This window comes from Alosa alosa, chromosome 19 (assembly GCF_017589495.1).
Source record: "Alosa alosa isolate M-15738 ecotype Scorff River chromosome 19, AALO_Geno_1.1, whole genome shotgun sequence".
NCBI lineage: Eukaryota > Metazoa > Chordata > Actinopteri > Clupeiformes > Clupeidae > Alosa > Alosa alosa.
The window spans coordinates 12,347,776-12,368,440 of record NC_063207.1 but is presented as its reverse complement, the minus strand read 5'-3'; the positions used below and the strand labels follow the sequence as shown (position 1 = coordinate 12,368,440).

Genomic DNA, 20,665 nt, shown 5'->3' with positions numbered 1-20,665 from the left:
ACGGATGTTAGATTTGTATGCTGTACAGCTCCCTCCTCCCCAACCAATTATCCCCTATACTTTTTTGGTTGGTGTTACACCACCTCCCTTCAACTGCCACCCCCTACCCCCCGCACCACCACCAAAATACCCCTTGACTGAGTGAATGATCTCCCAGGCCCAGATTAAAAGCCCCCAACAGAGACGGCCCAGCCAACGCAAGCCATTATGTGTGTGTGTGTGAGAGAGAGAGAGAGACAGAGAGAGTGTGGTGTGTGTGTGTGTGTGTGTGTGTGTGTGAGAGAGAGTGTGTGTGTGTGTGTGTGTGTGTGTGTATATGTGTGTGTGAGAGAGAGAGAGTGTGTGTGTGTGTGTGTGTGTGTGTGTGTGTGTGTGTGTGTGTGTGTGTGTATATGTGTGTGTGCACATAAGCGTTCTCTCTCACGCTGGCCCCACCGAGCGGATTAGACGACTTTGCCATTGTGGCCCCGGCGCAGGAGCCCCAGCGGCTCGAGTCCCGTGGCCTCCCGGCGACGAGCGGCGAGCGGCTTTGACAGCTTGATGAATTGGGCCTGACACTTGCCAAAATAGCTGTCCTCCATGCCAGCTGCCAGTTGCACGTTTACACCCTGTTAATTGAATTGGCAATTTGTGTAACAGTACCTGCCCCAGAGCCTGTGGGTAAAGAAAGGGAGAGAGAGAGAGAGAGAAAAAACGGCACCATCATTTAGCCCCTCTCTAATCCCGAACTGGGGAATATGAGGGGCTAACCTTCATGAGAAATTATTGAAGATTTGAAATGACAGTTTGGAGGTGGTGGTGGTGGTGGAGGAAAGGCGTGCGTGTCTCCTCTCTCCCCTCTCGCCAGTTTGCCGTTAAATGAGAAATGAATTAACAATAGCAATAATGTTGACTTATGAAAAGGGCCCGCACCAAAAAAAAAAAAAAAAAGTTAAATTGACTTTCATTTGGCTCGGAAATTGGCACAGTTGTGGAGAAATCAAATTGGGCATATTGCTTGTCATGCGTGCGTGCGGAGAAAGCTGTTTGTGACATGACTGCATTACGTGGCCTCATGAAGTGTCGAGTGTCTAGGTGCAAACTGATCTTTTCTTCTAATGCCACAGCATTAGTCTAAATCATGTTTCCTGTCGCGATTTGCATGTATGTGAATTTGATTCAGGCACTCCAGTGTCCCTGGACTCTGAGTCTCCTATTCTAGTGGTCTGCTCGCTGGTCCTTCATCATACCTGATTTAGGCCCAGAAGGGATCTCAGCTGTCGTCAGTGGACCTTCAGTTGTAATGAAAGATTTTTCATCAAGACAGGAGAGCAACACTTATACTAGCCATCAGTTAATAACAAAGATACAGAAGTTTAGAGGCCACTGCACTAAAGAAGTGGATACATTAAATGTCTTTATTGCATAGCACTGTTTATAATTGTTTATTTATAGTAATGTTATGTGCCAGCAAATAATTGTAATTGTATATTTTTGCCTCTACACATTTCAGTCCAACCAGCTAATAAACTAAAACTTAGTCACACATACACAGACTCGTATGCATGCAAATACACAGATACACACAAACACACACACACACACACACACACACACACACACACACACACACGTTTATATGTATACCCAGACCCATGAGGCATTACTTTGAAGCTTTCAGTCATTTTGTGTTTTATCTAGCAGTGCCTTCTTCCCGTCATTGCCCCATCTGTGTGTGCGTGTGTGTGTGTGTGTGTGTGTGTGTGTGTGTGTGTGTGTGTGTGTGTGTGTGTGTGTGTGTGTGTGTGTGTGTGTGTGTGTGTGTGTGTGTGTGTAGGGCTCAGAGCTCAATAGAGCATAATGTCCAGGATCAATATGCAATTATATTCATCTCAGTGTGTGCTCACACAGCCGTGAGACGGAGGCCGATTGAATCTCCCCGGTCGGCCCCCCTAGTGTGTAGTCTGTCACAGAGGTGTCCTGCTGTCACGCCGGTGGCCTCTGCACGAAGCTGCACCATGGGACCACTGTACAGATGCCTGTAGATGCAGCCTGTACACACACAGGCAGTGGCGGTAGGGGAGGTTAGTTACCGATTGCCACCCTCCCATTTCAGCTCAACATGCATCATTTATTGGGATGGTTTCCTTTACATGGATTAAGCTTAGTCCTAGACAAAGAAAACTTTGATACAAATTAGCATCGCAAAACAATCTTTTAGTAAGGCTACATTTAATCCATGTTCAGGAAAATGGCCCATTATGTTTTAATTTTGTACGAACAATTAGAGGGTGTATGTTTGAAATATTTTAAGTAGGCTGTGGAATCGTCAGTTGAGGGTGTTGATGTTTTTGCTGCTGATGTTGTTGATTGTTAGTGTTTTTGTTTGTTTGTTTGTTTGTGAGGGAAGAGATTTAATCTTTTTTCTTTTCTCGCTCACATCTCTGGGCATCTTTAGATGAGAGGGAATAAAAGAGCTGCTTTTGTTAGCGCAGAACTCTCCGACTCAAAGCAGGGCCCTCTTAATTCCACCCGCTGGAAAGATGGAAAGCCGTCAGCCCAGCCCAGCCTCAACACAGCCACACAACACAACACAACACGGCACGGCACAACACAACACAACACAACACAACACAACACAACATAGCACAGCACGGACTGGCCCAGTTAGCCAGCTTTGTAAGGGGCTCAGTGGTGGGCAGTTGCATTAGTGAGGCCTGATGTGTGATTTTTGGCCTGGGTCTGTTTGTCTACCCCCCCACCCACACACACACACACACACACACACACACACACATAGGCATCAATGGGGGCAGTGAATGTGAACCAAGGCAAGAATGTAGATCAGCGGCAAACTAGATGGTTGAGGGAATGAGCACACACGTGTGAGCACATTCATGCACACAGATACAGCACACCGACGCTCACACATTTGTATGGGCACCCGTATTGTAAACGCCTGGGCACACACAGAGTCTCATGTCAATGTGATATTCTTCATATATGAGCACAGGGGGACAGAATAGATAGATAGATAGATAGATAGATAGATAGATAGATAGATAGATAGATAGATAGATAGATACTTTATTGATCCTCAAGGGGAAATTCAAGGGTCTCAGTAGCATACAGATATAACACACAACATGCACTTACAGCAGAAATGGTAAACATAAGTATAAGTATAAACATATAACTAAACTCCACTAAAGACATTAGAAGATAAGAAAGATAAGAAAACTAACAAAACTAAATACTAAATACACTATATAAGTTAAATTAGGAAAGTCCAATGTGCTTGAGGGTGATCAAGCATAAAACGCTTGTAGTGACAAGGCCGGGACTGGTGAGGTGCTAAAGGGAGTGAGTGTCATGGTGAAGGTGCAAACAGTAGTCCAACATTTGTCCAACAGTGCAACAGTGCAAGAGTAAGGTCTAGAGACCAGCATAAAAAATATAGACAAATAGGAGAGTAAAGTATAATGTAGACAAGGTAAAATAAAAAAACTATTTCAGTGCAAGAACAGGTTGAGGTAAAAGAATTATAGCCATTCATTCATTCAGTATTGTATCAGAAGCCTGACCGCAGCCATTGATCATGTGTGCTAATATAGCATGAAAAACAGTGTAGCAGTAAAAAAGTAGTGAAGACATTAGGCTGTGTACATTAGTAAAACAGTAGTAAAACAGTAGTAAGCAGTAGTGGGCAGTCAGTACTAAAAAACATGGACATGGAGAGGGTGGAGAGGCAGACAGACTAAGCAGAGAAGTCTATCTCTCCTCTTCCCTTTAGTGAGGCATTGAACAGTTCAATGGCCCTAGGAACAAATGACTTCCTCAGCCTTTCAGTTGTGCATGGCAGTGAGCGAAGTCTCCAGCTGATCAAGCTCTTTTGGTTTTTGATAATGCTGTAGAGCGGATGACATTCATTGTCCAAGATGTTGATCAGTTTGTTTAGGGTCCTTTTGTCAGATATTGAAGTGATGCACTCCAGTTCATCTCCCACTACAGAGCCAGCCTTCCTTACCAGCCTGGAAAGATGGAAAGCCGTCAGCCCAGCCCAGCCTCAACATAGAGGAAAACACACACGATGACACACTCACACATGTGCAGCTTAGGAATTCATTCATGCTCAGTCGCACACACACACACACACACACACATTTGGCATTCATACATAGGCCCTAGAAAATAGAAGAAATGGATACACTCTCATTTCTGCTCACACTCACTCACACACAACACACACCAGAACACTGAGAAGTGAATAAAGATACTCATGCACACACACACACACACACACACACACACACACACACACACACACACACACACATTCATCCCCAAGTGTGAATGGGTAATGCTGGTGTTATTAAGAAGCGGGCCGTTGGCCAGTGCCGAGCTGAGAGTCTGCCCGCAGACAGAGGCGTTTAACATTTTAACTTCTTTATTATCAGATATTAAGCAGCCTCTCCTTTCCCCAGCCCCGCTTCATCCCCAAGGTCAGAGAATATTTCCCACATAAGACAATCCACCGCCTTATTTTTCATTTGATGTGACCCCCTTTCGCTCCTCGCAGTGTAGGTGTGTGTGAGTGAGAGGCTATGGTGTACGTGTGTGTGTTTGAGAGAGAGAGTGAGAGGCTCTGGAGTGTGGTGGTGGGCCTTTGAGAGAGAGACAGGGTGATTTCTTCGTGTAGGTCTTGGTGGTGCGTGCCGAAAGGATGATGATTGAAGTTGGTCAAGTGTGTTTCTGATGCTTACATATTATTTTTACATGAGAGCTGCCTGCTTAAAGGAATGCATTTGTGTGTGTGTGTGTGTGTGTGTGTGTGTGTGTGCGTGTGTGTGCGTGTGAGTGTGTGTGTGTGTGTGTATGTGCCCATGGGCCTGTATGCGTGTGTGTGTAACTATCCATATGACTCACAGTATTTCGCTGTGTGCCTCAAAGCACAGTGTGATCTGGCTCCCTCTGCTGTGAGCTCCTATCAGGCTCCCCGGTTCTGTGTGTGTGAGTGTGTTTGTGTTTGTGTTTATTTGGGTTCATGTCTTAGTGTGTGTGTGTGTTTGTGTGTGTGTGTGTGTGTATATGCAAGTTTGCACATGTGTGTGTGTGTGTTTGAGAGAGAGAGTGAGAGGCTCTGGAGTGTGGTGGTGGGCCTTGAGAGAGAGACAGGGTGATTTCTTCGTGTAGGTCTTGGTGGTGCGTACGAAGGATGATGATTGAAGTTGGTCAAGTGTGTTTCTGATGCTTACATATTATTTTTACATGAGAGCTGCCTGCAAAAAGGCAGAGCTGCAGGTGTGTGTGTGTGTGTATGTGCCCATGGCCTGTGGCGCAGGTGTGTAACTATCCATATGACTCGCCAGTATTTCGCTGTGTGCCCCCAAAAGCACAGTGTGGATCTTGGCCCCCCCCCCCCCCCCCCCCCCCCCCCGTTTGCGTGTGTGTGTTTGAGAGAGAGAGTGAGAGGCTCTGGAGTGTGGTGGTGGGCCTTTGAGAGAGAGACAGGATGATTTCTTCGTAGGTCTTGGTGGTGCGTGCGAAAGTGTGTGAGCGTGTGTGTGTGTGTGTGTGTGTATGTGCCCATGGGCCTGTATGCGTGTGTGTGTAACTATCCATATGACTCACAGTATTTCGCTGTGTGCCTCAAAGCACAGTGTGATCTGGCTCCCTCTGCTGTGAGCTCCTATCAGGCTCCCCGGTTCTGTGTGTGTGAGTGTGTTTGTGTTTGTGTTTATTTGGGTTCATGTCTTAGGCCCTGGTGAGATACACTTGGTACCCTTTGCTGTGTGTGTGTTTGTGTGTGTGTGTGTGTGCGCATGTGTGCATGTGTCTGTTTGTATATGCAAGTTTGCACATGTGTGTGTGTGTGTGTGTGTTTGTGTGTGTGTGTGTGTGTGTGTGTGTGTGTGTGTGTGTGTGTGTGTGTGTCTCTGACAGCACTGTCCTTCCAATGTGTGTTTGTCATCTCAGCCAGGCGTCCAGGGCTAAGCGCTTAGAGCATTACTGGAGGGGAGAAGCGTGTTTACTCTAACACCACAGGTTCGCTGAAGGACAGCCGGCAGCCTCACGCACTATACCCCCCCCAACCTCACCCTCTGGGTCTTACCCCAGCACCCCTCCTGAGCAACAACCCCACCTTCACCCCCCCCCCCACCCCCACCCCCATCACCCTGACCTCTGTTTGCTTCTGGTCCTTGAGTGCCTTTAATGGCCATTCAATGCTTTTTATTACATCATTAATTGCACTTAATTCAGCAACATTACCCAAACGCCTGGCTAAGCTCTGAAAATTAAGTACAGAGCACTTTGTTATAAAATTCCCCATAATGAGCTCTGGTGGGACAAGGTCTGTTAAGTTTGAAATTACCTCAGGCCATTTTTTAGCGGCACCATGGCAGCGCACTGCTCCTCCATACTTTAAAGTCAGAAGTCTTGGGAGAGAAAAAAAAACAGAGAGAGAGAGAGAGAGAGAGAGAAAGACAGAGGGAGGAAGAGAGAGAAATGCCTTGAGGGCACAGCTCTCTAGTTGCTCGGCGGCGGAATCAATGCCGCGATATTATCCCCCCTCCTATGAAAACAAGGCTTTGTAGCGAGCAGCGGGGACCGGGCTAGGCAGACACACACGCGCGCGCACACAGAGGAGCGCAAGGAGTTAGCGATAGCGGCAGCTAAGCAGTGCCACGAGCGAAGGGTGGTGACTCCCATTTGCATCTCCGTGTGTGCCATGCTGCAAGTGCCAATGCAGCACAGCGCCGGGTCAGGCATGTTTGTTTTAGCAGCGTGGCATCAGTAGGCACACGCACCATGATCTGATTGGGTCGCAAAGTCATTTTGGGATTATAGGAGTGTAACAGACATACACACACACACACACACACATACCCCCCCCCCCCATACACACACAAACACACTGATCCTCCATGCTTGTATTCACAAAATCGCAAGTTATTGGGTTCAGGATCAAAAACAAACATGGTCTCCACTGTAATAATTTTGCTCTGCATTTTAAAATTGCTAGCATGCACTATCACACACTTTCCTGTATATCCTAACATTCTGAATAATCATGGTCTGTCACTCTGTTGCTTCTTAGTTCTTACGCACACACACATACAGTACACACACACACACACACACACACACACACACATGCACACACAAGCAGGCCCATATCATATGTTGGCTGACTCACTGACCGGCTGTGTGTTCTGTTTCCTCAGCTATTGGAGCTCAGAGGAGGAGGAGTTCCACTGCCGTTGCCTCAGAAATCTTTGACCCGCACCTCGGAAGCCACATTCTGCAGGTAGGACACACGCACACACACACACACACACACACGTCTCCAAGCATCATGTCATTCATGTACACACATATACACACACACACAGTTACATTATACAAACAATCAACCCACTCTAACACTTTTGAAACTCTAATACAAAAACCTATTTTACAACTCTATTAATTTTGTACACTCAACTATCACATACATTTTATTTCTGATAAATGATATGTGTTAAATTTAATTACTTATGTTTTACCATAGAGGTCACTTAGATTGGCCTGTAGTACTTCACAAAAAACTGCTATATCAAGATGATACTGGCAGTTACAATTCAAATAGTTTTATACCACCACTTTTACCTCTAGTTTTTGTACTGCCATTATTTCAAGTATAATTGTAGTTTGCTACATCTTTGTACATTTTCAATCCTTTTAATTTTCATTTTTGACTGTAAAAATATAATGGAGTATTGCATCATTCGGAAATGCTCAGTAAAGGCAAACATTGACTTGAATGTTAATGAAATAAGAAGCTCTGTATGTTTTTGTTTAAGTGGATTTTTCTGCTCCATTTGCTGATGAACTTCTCCTTTGTATTTATCTTCGGTGTATGTGTGTTCATTCAGGCGCGACGTGTTTCAAAGCAGATGGGATTTGTTAGCAGGAGCAGCCATGTTTAGGTGCTGTGTTAACTTGTATCATGTGTGCTCGTTTCTCTCTCATCTCGTAAAAATATTGACCTGCAAAATCATCAGAAATCCTCCCGGGGAAACGTCTCTCTCTCTCTCTCTCTCTCTCTCTCTCCTCAGTCCCTCTATGCATAGACATCTTCACCCTGTGGGTTTTTAACGGTGGTTAATCAGACGAGAAAGGAGGTTGTCTTTTGGGTTAAATATTCATCCGTCTGGCCCTTTGAGAAGCCTGGAAGCATTGTGCTGGCATGCACAGGGGGGAGCGGCACAGGTTGTGTGTGCGAGATGCCGACGAACGGCGACGGTCTTCAGGGAAACGCGTGTCAGCCATACTGTGCCATCTTCACGCTTTGCTATGAGCAGGCAGATGATGAGAAGTGACAACTACTGTTGTTTTTTTTCTTTTTTCCCTTTTTTTTTTTTGTAATGCAGGATGCTCCGGTTTTCAATGTGACGGGGGCAGGCTGCGAGTGTTTAATCCCCTTCCGTCATTAAAAGTGCATTTCGGGAAAGAAACACGCCGCGCTATTGATTTCCTTGACACACAAAACAACTCACTCTCGTCCTCCCTTCCCCAAAAAAAAGGGAAAGGTTTCTGAGAGGTATTTAAACCGTGATAAACAGTGCTGCTGTTCATAGTTCACAAGCCCACCCAAAAAAAAAATGGGAAAAGAGGATTTGGGGGGGTTGGGGAGGAAAGGAGGATGGGTGGTGATCTTTTCCTTTCGACAGGTTAAGTGTCTGACAAGGAAGTGGAAATTTATAATTAACATCAATACCAGGCTGAAAGTCTGTCGAGGCGTGGCCTTTTCAAGGAAGGACTTGTTCCTGGCAAATTGTCCCCATTAATCTTCAGCTTAATTGATTGTGAAAAGTTTTGGGATGACATTTGGAAAAAAAGGCATGCTCGGCTGGTGATTGATAGGGGGAAAATGAACTGATAATGGATGCGCGGCAGTCATTACTTGTTGAGCTCCGCGGCTAATTTTAGACAGATTAGACCGGCTGATAGAGCTTAATAAAGAGGGGCCTTGATGAGGTGCTTCGTTGGGGGCTGAGGCTCTACCTGCATTGCCAGAGCTGTTGACGTAAAGGCTGTGGATTCACCTCTCGCCCTGGTAACTAGCCCTGCCTCTACCTGTGTTGCCAGAGCTGCAGATATATAGGCCTAAAGGCTGTGGATTCACCTCTAGTCCCAGCAACCTTTCTCTGTTGTATTTAACCACTCTTTTAATTGACCCAATCTTAGGGGCAACACCTGCCCAACCTAGAGAATATGCTGTACCTGTCTCCTAATCACTGTTACTGTAGCTATATTTATCCTCTTTTTGAGAGGGCATGGTTGATTTGAGTCGTAAGGAATACTGGCCCCAAATGTTAAAGTTAACGTTTAATGTAAGTTTTGTGTGTATTAAGTAAAGAACTTCAGCAGCTTTGGGAGAAAGCCATTTTTAATGTTATATTGTCAGTGAGTGATTTCGGCGCCTCAGTGCCCAGGTGCTATGTGTCCAAGGCTGTCAGATTTACCAGCATGTATGATGTCTATGAATTTAAAAACTATTGAACCTTGGAATGACATGCTGTTTAAATGCATAATGAAACGAATATACAGCATCTATTAGCAATCATAAAGTTAGCCTTAGCATGAAGGCAGGCTGACTGTCATGGGATTCAGGTTGTTTGAATCAAGTCAGGTGAGCAATTGACTGGCCAAAAGTGTGTATTTGTCATCTGAAGCTGTGGAGATGCAGAGCCTGATCAATGTAATAATGTGGCCGGCCATCACTTGCAGGTCTATATGTGTGTGCGTGTGTGTGTGTGTATATGTATTTGTATATATGTGTGTGTGTGTGTGTGTGTGTGTGTATTTGTATTTGTGTGTGTGTGTGTGTGTGTGTGTGTGTGTGTGTGTGTGTGTGTGTGTGTGTGTCTGTATTTGTATTTGTGTGTGTGTGTGTGTGTGTGTGTGTGTGTGTGTGTGGGCCAGTGGGCTTAACTGATCATTCATGTGACAGGAACATTTATCTCCGCCTTCTGTCTACAGTACGTAGAGATTCTGTCTCCACCCCTCACCTGAGCTTTGTTCCATTCCCTCATTATTGGCTTGTTCCTCGCCCACCTGTGCTTTGTTAGTCTTGTTTAATTGTTGTTGTGTCTGTTCTAATGTTTTCCCGGCTTGTGAGTATAACTTTTGAGTTGTGTCCCGTGTTTTGCCAGGCATTTGGGTCCTACAGTGTACGCCAACTAAGCATTTTTGACAACAAGCCAACAGGCCTAAGCGATCTAGTCTTGTGACAGGGACATTTATTCCCATCTCCTGTCTCTATATAGAGATGGAACTTGGGATCTTGTGTGTTTTCTTAAGTGTGAGCTTTTGAGAGAGTGTTCTTATTTCATTCTCGTGTGCCTGTGTGCATTCTTATGATAGTTAGCTCTACGAACGTAAAGGGCTATCAGTGAGCTCACCTTTTATTGTAAGATGTCCACATGCTTGTTTTTGTGCTTCCGTATGCTTGCACGTGTGTGTCAGTGTGTGTTTATATACAGTATGTATAGTATATGCGTGTGTGAGTGTGTATGAGCATGCCTTTGCAGCCATATGTATATGTTTAGGCACACTTTTCCAGGTCTGTGTGTGTGTGCGTGCATGTGTGCGCACCTGTACGTACATGGATACACACACTTGTTCCCCTCCATAATGGCTGGCTCGCTGGCTTTGTGCATCCTCCTCCTTGTCCTCCTCCTCTTCCTTCTCCTCCTCCTCATCCTCCTCCTCCTCCTCCTCCCTCATCCTCCTCTTCTTCCTCCTCCTTCTCCTCCTCCTCCTCGTCCCCCTCCTCCTCCTCTTCCTCCTCCTCCTCGTCATCTTCCTCCTCCTCCTCTTCCTCCTCCTCTTCCTCCTCCTCCTCCTCCTCCTCCTCCTCCTCCGCTGCTTTGTGCTCAGTGCCCCTTTGACTCTGCGCTGGCCCAGCTGAGAGTGGAGGGCTGGCGGGGAGAGGGCCCCGGCACAGAGGCCTCTCTGTCTGCTTTGTACATTGAATACATTTACGAGCCCAGTTTTGTCAACCCAGATAATCAATTAACTGATTTAATATGCAGGGGCTCCCCAGCATAGGCAGCTGGCCTCAGCCAAAGGTCCCCACTGACACAAACACTGTGGCTTTCCACCCCCCCCCCCCCTTTCCCTCTCTGAGTTGCTTACGGCTACAGTTCAATATAGAATATATATTTAGTTGATGCTCCGAGGAAGAATAATTAGACAGCACAACGAGAAGGTCTGTGTGTGTGTATGTATTTGGGGCCATTCCTGTGTGTGTGTGTGTGTGTGTGTGTGTGTGTGGCAGGGTTCCCGCTAGGATTCTTTGAAATTGAAAACATACTTGCACATGTTTCAATAACATACTACAAACTCAAATATAACCTATGTAATGTATACTTAAGTCGACAGAGGAATGGCAGTGTTCTGCTGACACGTATAATAAGCGAAATAAACAGTCGGTGACATTGCTGAAAATTTCTGCTTTGGATTTACATTTCGACAAATCACAGCCCAGGTGGGCCAATTCAGGCCTCAGTCAATTAGTGTGTCATAAGGGTACAGAGCCCATTCTGAGTATCTGTGGGTGGACAGTTCTTCATAGAGACGCAAACAAGCTAGCTATTGTCCAGTGGCCTGCAGTAGCCAGTAGCAGGTGAGCAGTGTGTGGACAGAGGACGGGGCCAGATAGATCCCAGTTGTCCAAATGAGGAAGTTACATTAAGCCATTCTAAGGCCCATGCAGGGACTTTCTCATGAACACAACTTCTAAATGTATTCTGAAGAGGCACAGAGAAGATATTTAGGGGTGTAATAATAGACGTTGCAGTTCATCTTTAAAGAAGTGGCATTGTGATATGAGATTAAACACATGTCATTTATTTTTCAATATGAGGTAAGCATGGAACTGCCCCAATTAGTATAATAAGGCTACTACTGACTCTCCTTGAGGGTACTGGTATTTACTGTTGCAGTATTAAGGTTTTGCACCTACGTCATAATGTCATGTGACCGTTTGTTTACAACTACAGTGGTAGGCAAGAATGGTAGGCAAGGCACTGCAGAGAGTGGTAGGCAAGCCTACAACAGTCGGGTTGCATAGGCTACACATAGTTACAAATAGCTTCAAAATTGAAATTTTAATATCAAATATTGACCGGATGCCCGACCACTTTGTGTATGCCCTAACAGTTGGTTTTACAATAAGAAGCAAAAAGGCCACTTAACGACGGTTTAGCCTACCCATCCCTCGCGTGGTTGTGGAGGATGATCATTAGCAGCTGTGAAGTCTTTTATTCTCAAGATGGCCCTAATGGTGTAGCCTACTGTCTACGAGACGAGGGCTAAAAATACAACTATCTACAGTCATCCAAAAATGAATTGCCAGAGATGAAGGGAAAAAAGTGCAGCATTTTAAACATGGCAAGATTTTTTTTTACAGTTTGTTCTAATTTGTCTCGTTGAAATTGCGGCTTGTGGACATCAATCACCTATCTCCTGTCCTATTTTCACGCTATCATGAGTGTCATTTGATTATATAAATCACAACAAATGCTAATAAATGAAAACAGAATGGGCTTATGTGCTATAGCCTACAGGTCAGTTAGGCTAACTCCCGCCTGTCAAAATAAACTGATTTGATCCTATGTTTAGCGATCACACAAAACTTAACACAGCAACCTCAAACACCACTGTTGAACCTAGGCTACTGCTTCAGTCATGTAAGAAATAAGCAGTTTATGAATTCTCTTTACCTTTATCTTTATTATCTTTTATCGCTGTTATGTTATACGTTACAGGATTCATGACTAACAACATAATGTTACATGATGCTGACTGACGCTGCATGGCTATGGAGGCTACCATTTTAACGTCTGCTGAGTCTACTGCCTACCAAAACCTGTCGCTGTTCAGTTCAAGTTAAATTATCAAATATTGTTTGATTTTTGTGTCAACTTTCAGAGGGAAGACATGTTCCTTTCTGGCCAAATTCACAGCTTCTAAGAAAGTCTATCGCCTTCCGGTAAACTGAGTTTTGAACAGAGAAAAAAAGTTAAGCTACCATAGGCTACATGCAGGTTCTCCCATAAAGTTATCGATACAGATCAATGCACCAAATCAGGGCGATTTTAGCGAAATAACGTTCCTGTGACAGGCTAGCAAATATTGAACAATGGGATAACGTTTCATCATCACCTTTATTGATGCCTGAAATGTTGACATTGCTGAAATACAGAGATGTAGCCTACTGAGAGGCAGCTGCAGACAACGATGTTCAATGGGTTCAACTTATCACTTGCCTACCAGGTGGATGTAAACAAAGCTATAGAACCTAGAATACGTCACATGAAAAACGTTAATAGACCCTTTCAAGAGAGTTCCATTATCAGCATCATAGTTGGCCCCACAAGACTTCCTTTTTAACATTCCATATGTTATCTTAATGCAGAGGAAGTAGATTGGGGCCCAAATAGAACGTTCAAGCATTGTTTTTGTTTACCTTGTTGAAAGGGTCTATAGGCCTTCAGACAGCCCCAGAGAGTCACTGATGGTTCCATTAAATTACACCCTTCTCAAAGAAATAGAACACTTTGATTAGATAACTACCACAAGCCCAGAATGAAACTTCCCAGGGAAAGAATTGTGATTGGATTGGAATTTATTTTCTCCCCACGATGTCTCACAGGAGTATAAAGGGGACTTGCATTAATCGATAAAATAAGATAATGACAATAAGATTTAGTTATGTTATTCATTTATTTGCTTTGATTAAAACACAGCTGTGCTGTTAAAGCATGTTTTGTTTTGTATGACCATTAATCTTTTTTTATTTATATATTATTAATAATCATTTTACCTGGCAAAATTTCTAATGTAAACAGAAGGTGTGTTTTTGTGTATGTGTCTGTGTGTGTATGTGTATGAGTGTGTGTTTTGTTTATTGGTGTTTGCATCTAAGAGAATGTATGTGAGTGCATGCAGTATATGGTTTGTGTCTCCATCTTTTCCTCTCATATATTTTGGCCTCAAGTGATGGGTTCACGTCAGTGGAGGTTAGTGCTTATCCATGATCCTACCAACCTCTCAATTCAAACACTCCAACCATCCATCTGTCTTTCCATCTCTCTCCTCCGCCATCTCTTTCATGAGGGCTCTCCGTGGCGTGCTGTTGACTGCTGCTGTCCTCTCCCGCTGGCTGGTGTCACTTGCGCAGTACAGTGGACTGCACTGAGGCCCTCACTGACATGGGGTCATTATCCGCGGTGGCAGACAGTGGACGGCCGCTCGCTGGCAGATTGACAGCAGGCATGATCCTCCTGCCAGTTGGAATAATTTCAGATCGCATCCACATAATGGTTTGAATCGAGCACATTTTAGATGGATAGCTTGAAACAAATTGCAAATGGATAGTTTCAGCGTAACTGTAAATTACTCTAAAAGAGAGGGGAAGATGGATTGGTGAATGATTATTGAGCCTTTGCTTGTTTTTTAGTGAAAATAGCCAAATTTAGGCCCTGTGCGATGATAGCTGAAAAACATCAATAATAAAGACTGGGTTGATATATCAGCCTATTAAGCATATGTATGCAGGAGTACACTCTTAAAAGGAGCCATTCGTATTCTTAACCACAACCCTTCAGAGCAATTCCATCATAACACTAGGCTGAGTTACAGCTAATTCCACATTAACGCATGGTTAAAATTCTTAGTCATAGTTATACAACTTGTTAAAAAAGGTTAAGGTCATCAATTACAGGTTTTAAGACTATCTTTAGGACTCCTATTCCAAAACGTGATATTGACACTTTGAGCAACACTAATGTCTCCTTGTTAGTGCACTTCCACAGTAAAGTACCTTTTAAAGTTACTGTTGGTTACAAAAATTGGGCTGTTTGGCTTTGTTATGGTTGCATTGAGTAACTTCTTTTCTCACCTGGGCCAAAACTTTTTGCCAACGCCAGTGAGGTCCTACCTGTTTGGAAGGAAGGGTCAAGAAAGTACAGAGCTGTTTTTCCCTTTACTTTGGCCGTGAAATTATTTGAGCAGAAGCCCCCTCTGTTGTGTGAGTGAACTAGCGATCGGAATCTTTTGGAGTGCTGTTCTGAAGCTCTCGCATTTGTGATTCATCTCATTACGATCAGAAAAGACAAGGTGCAGAGAAGTTTCATCTCTCTCTCTCTATTTCTCCCTCTCTTCCTTTCTTCCCTCCCTCCCTCCGTCTGTCTCCGACGGCAAAAAATGATCACTCTCCCTTTGTTCTTGCGCACAAAAAAGGGTGAAGCGGTTTTGATGTGCGTATCTAATGATGGCGGATCAATAGCGGCTAGTTCCTGAGAAATCAGAGGCTGTAGGCTGTCCTCGCAGGATGACAGCAGGGCTTTTAATCGCCTGCCGTGAGTGTGTGTGTGTGTGTGTGTGTGTGTGTGTGTGTGTGTGTGTGTGTGTGTGTGTGTGTGTGTGCATGTGTGTTTATGTTTAGGGGGTGTGAATGCACATTTGGTCTTGAAAGAGTCTTTTGCTTCTGTCGACACCTGTAGAGTGCAAAGGTGAAAGGAGTCTCAGAAGACTTTGCCAACTTGCTGATTGTGGATCTTTATGGCCACACATCAAGGGTCTTTTTCATCGGTGAGCGTTTAATATCGTCGCCTGTTTAATGTCCTTCCATTCTTTGTATATTTGGTTGATGTTGTTGCCACCATTGGCTTTTTTGTTGGCTTTTAGTTGTCTAGTTGTTTAGTGGTGCGTTTGTTTGTTGTTTTTTTTTGTGACTTAGGAGGAACATGTGTGTGGGTGTATGGTTCATATTGGTAAAGGCTGGATCTCAGAAGGAAGTGGTTCTGCCACATACACACACACACACACACACACACGCACACATGCACACACACCCTTCGATCTTCACGCTGGCAGAGAGGCTGGGAGACGGCAGCTTTTGGAAATGACAGCTGTTTACATTTGCATAACATCAAGGCGGAGGCGGGATCTGTGTTTGAGGCCGTCTGTGTGCAGCTGTCAAGCTCCGTAATCACAGGTTGATTTGCAGTGCAGAGGAACCACCACAAGCAACATGTGTGCAGCTGTCAAGCTCTGTGTTTGAGGCCGTCTGTGTGCAGCTGTCAAGCTCCGTAATCACAGGTTGATTTGCAGTGCAGAGGAACCACCACAAGCAACATGGCCGCAGCAGCACTCTGTATCACACACACACACACACACGCACGTGCACATACACACACACACACACACACACACACACACACACACACACACACACACACACACACACACACACACACACACACACACACACACCGCACGTGCACATACACACACACACACACACACACACACACACACACACACACACACACACACACACACACACACACACACACATACTCCCTGCCTTGCAAGGTCCCTCTGTGGGACAAGAACAATTTTGGAGAGTGGGTTTTTGGAGAGAAAGATAGAGCGCGAGCAGAGAGAGATAAGGAGAGAGACAGAGAGAAAGAAAGAGGGAATAGAATAAAGAAGGCAAGAGTGTGTTTGTGGAATGGGGAGAGTAGGAGATAAGAAGAGATGGTGCATGTGGAGGAGAATATTTCTTTTGGAATACTGCAGTCTCAGAGAGAGAGAGAGGGAGAGAGACAGAGAGATATATGGAGAGGCAGAGAGATAAAGAGTTAAAGGAAGTGAAAGAGAGAGAGAGAGAGAGAGAGAGAGAGAGAGAGAGAGAGAGAGAGAGAGAGAGTGGGTGAGAAACAAGACCAGACAATAAAAGGCAGAGAATATATACTAAAGGCATTATGTGCTAAAGGCATTCTCCCTCCGTTGCCACAGAGCCCCAGCCTGCTCCACTCTGTCTCATGCAGATCAGTCCATTCCATCAAGCCGACCATTGACATTGACTCCGGGTCAGACAGCCATTGTGTGCCTTCTTCAGAGCCAGAATGGCGGAGGTTAATTGGGCCAGTGTTGAAAATGGCCTTTGTGTTCCCTTCTCCCTTCTCTTGTTCGTTCTCGTCCCTACCCCAGACAAAACAGTCTAGGAATGCGGCCCACTGCCAGGGAGGACAGGGAGAAAGGGGGCGTGCCTCGGCTACCCCGACGCTGAGCCGGGGGTCTGGCGGTCCCCACCCAGCCAGCTGGTCGTGGTCAGTCATTGTGTGCGTTTTCCATACACCACAGCTAGGGAGGAGCCCCGAATCCCACCCCAGAATAATCCGCTCAGGAAACACTGAAACACTGAAAGAGTTCATGTGTGAACAGATTGGCATGTTCACATAACGGCCACGGAATAAAAAAAACGACCCACGATTTAAAACCATCTTGCCATAATCGCTAATCTCTAATAGTGATCATTTATGACCAGGAAGGAGGAATTGGCTGTGACATGTTACCATTTTATTAAACCATTTTGAAATCAGTCACCAGTATGCTGAAGTGGTGGATATGGCTTTTTGTTGCTAGTGGCATTTCATCACTGAAAACTGTTCTGTGATGCCCTGTAATGTTGATATAAAAAGGGCTGTCTGATGTCAAGTGCGGTCAGTTTGGTGTGCTTTTATCTGCAGGCTCTAAGAAGTGCTGTCGGGCCCAACTTGATGGTTTTCCTTTTGTTGACTAATTTGCTGTTGAAAGCAAACATGTCAGAAGCCTTCTTGCTGTGGTTCACTAGCTTGCATAACATAATGGGAACAGAATTTACATATATATACACACATTTAGGCACACACACATTCACCCGCACATGAACACACACACACACACACACACACACACACACACACACACACCTGCAGACACACACACACACACACACACACACACACACACACACACACACACACACACATACACTCACCACACACAGACACACACACACACACACACACACACACACACACACACACACACACACACACACACACACACACACACACACACACACACACACACACACACACACACACACACTCCATTTTTAGCCAGGGAAACATCTAATTTCTATGCTGAGCCACTTCCTAGCAGACCATCACAGTTTGAAACGCTGTCCAGCAACAATTGATGGCTCTTCAAAATTTCTCCATGACCCATCCAACTACTGTTTTCCTCCGCAGACAGACACTCAGCAAGAATGCCCGAGCTGTTATTAGCATGCTTTTTTTTCATTTCTGCCACTCCGTCTTAGTCCTCTTTAGCAGCTCAAAAGGTTGTCAGCGCATTGGCATTCTCATTCTCATTCCCACACACACACGCCAAACTCTCACAGGGTAATCTTTTCCGAGAGCTCTTGGACATGGTCGAGTTTAAACAACAGTGTTTTGCTAAAATAAGCACAGGGGTAAAAGCTTCAGACTTCACTTTTTTGAATGTTGTAAAGCCTTTTTTGTAGCACCCATAGGCACCATATGATACTGCCAAAGCAAATGTCGCAGAACTCAATGACTAGAAACATCTGTTGGATGGATAAATATGAGGTTATTGCAATTGAACACTCCCATCACTAAATATAAGTGTAAAAAAAAAACTTGAAAAGAAGAAACATAAACTCTCTCGCTGTGAAAATGAAGCCCTTGCACTCAAGCCGTGAGTGTATTTGTGTTTGTCATTCCAAAACTCTTCCTGAGCAATCTTCCCTGAGAGCTCCTTAACATGTTTATGTTTGGAAGAGTGCTGCGATAAAAACGCCACGGTGTGCTTCCCAGTGCAGCATAAAAGCATTACGGCGTTTTTATAGGCTTCACTGGAAGGCTTCACGTGGTAGAACCTGGAGCTAGTGATGCCAAAAACCATAGAGTTCATGAGTGACTGTATGGCAGTATTCTGAATCGATTTGTTGTCAGGAGGTGTGTAAGCTCGCCTCCAGATGTCCGGGGATAGATTCAGGGACTTTAATAGTTCTGATTAAAACATTCAGTGGTGGTTTGAAAGTCACATTTCTTTGAACCTTGCATGTTGAGGAACAATAATATGCAGTGATATGCATTTCATGTGCAGCATGAGGTGGAAGGTTGAAAAGTATGTATTGTAAAGCCGGAGAAGTAAGGATGGAGTTAATAAGGGAAAGAGGAATTGTGTGCAGGGTAAAGGTGAGAGATGGCAGTCAGACAGGCACAGGTGGTGTGTGTGTGTGTGTGTGTGTGTGTGTGTGTGTGTGTGTGTGTGTGTGTGTGTGTGTGTATACGTGCATGTGTGCGTGTCTGCATCTGTTTCTCTGTCTCTCTGTATCTGTGTGTGTGTGTGTGTGTGTGTGTGTGTGTGTGTGTGTGTGTGGGTGTGTGTGTGTGTGTGTGAGTGTGTATCTGTATGTGTGTGTGTGCAGGTGACATCTGGAGGCGCCCATATCCCCCGCACGGCTTGTCACGGGCGTGCAGATGTGCACCAGGGCCACAGGTAGGAGCTGTCGGCAGGTGGCAGCTGGGTCCTAGTGCCAGCTGACGCGGGTGTCAGGGGTTAACGGCGCACAGGTGAAGGATGCGAGGGAAGGTGCGCGTGGAGCTGACAAGCCTCCCGCTGGCGCACCCGTACGCAAATCAGGATTCTTGGAGAAGCGTTGGCGGAACTTTTCTAAAAGGAAGTGTGAACGTGTGCTTAATGAAGGCTCAATGAGGGCACACGCTTTGCACTGTCACTCATCCACTGACACTCACACACACACACACACACACACACACACACACACACACACACACACACACACACACACACACACACACATGCTGAAGCACACACACATAGATATGCACACAGCGCAGATGTCCGCTCCTGTCCACATGTGTGGCGGCAGCATAGGGATCCCACTCGCTGCCGCTGAATTATTTTCCGTTCCTCGTTCTCCTTTTCTTTTTTTCTTCCTTCTCCTCTTCCTGTCAATAACGCTCCTATGGAATGCTGACCAGACCGGGGCGGCCACTCCGGAGTCTGACGAGGGTAGGAAAGGTCAGCGGGCAGCATGGAGCTGGGCATCCTGATTACCCCTCTTTCAACTTCCGTACGCTGCTCCAGCAATTCATTAGCAACGAGAATTTAGAGACAAGAGAAGGAGGAGGAGAGGAGCAAAGAGAGAGAGAGAGAGAGAGAGGAGAGAGAGGGAGAGAGGGAAAAAAAAGGGAGAAAGGCTCACCCCTTATTATTTATGCAGTCAATACTGAGGCTTGTCTGCATTCATAATTGTTTGATTTTATAGGCCAGTCTTTAAACAAACATTGTCTATGGTAATGCGATGCCCTGATGGATGGGGAAAGGTTTTGTCTGTGAATATCATTTGGATAATTAAAAATGACAGACGAAATCGCCCGCTGCCTTGACCCTGGCGCGCTTCCCCGAGTGACGGGGAGGAGAGGCTGATTGCTGTCAATCAGCCGCCCTGCTGAGAATTGGGGAGTTTCAGCCGGCCCTGAACCCTGACCTGCGCTGTTGATCCGAAATAGATAACAACCTTGAGATACCTGCGGAATTTAAACAGGCTTCGGCAGGCCGGCACCGGGCACCGAGGGGCCAAAGAGAGAGAGAGAGAGAGAGAGAGACCCTTCTCCTTCTACTCCCCTCCTCTTCTCCTCTCCCCTCTCTCACTCTCTTCCCCCCTTCTTGTTCCCCCTCTACTCAATTGGGCTTTCTCTCTAGCTCTCAGTCTCTCTGTCTTTCTCCCTTGCTCTCTTCTCTCCAT

The 20,665-nt window shown here is 45.3% G+C and overlaps 1 protein-coding gene across 1 annotated transcript in view; it reads left to right on the top strand.

Annotated features, from left to right (window-relative positions):
* The window catches only part of LOC125284438 (neuronal PAS domain-containing protein 3), a 274,366-nt gene that overhangs the window by 122,773 nt on the left and 130,928 nt on the right, over positions 1-20,665 (top strand). Inside the window, 1 exon segment of the mRNA XM_048228381.1 lies at positions 7,206-7,288. Coding sequence (XP_048084338.1) covers positions 7,206-7,288 — 83 coding nt within the window.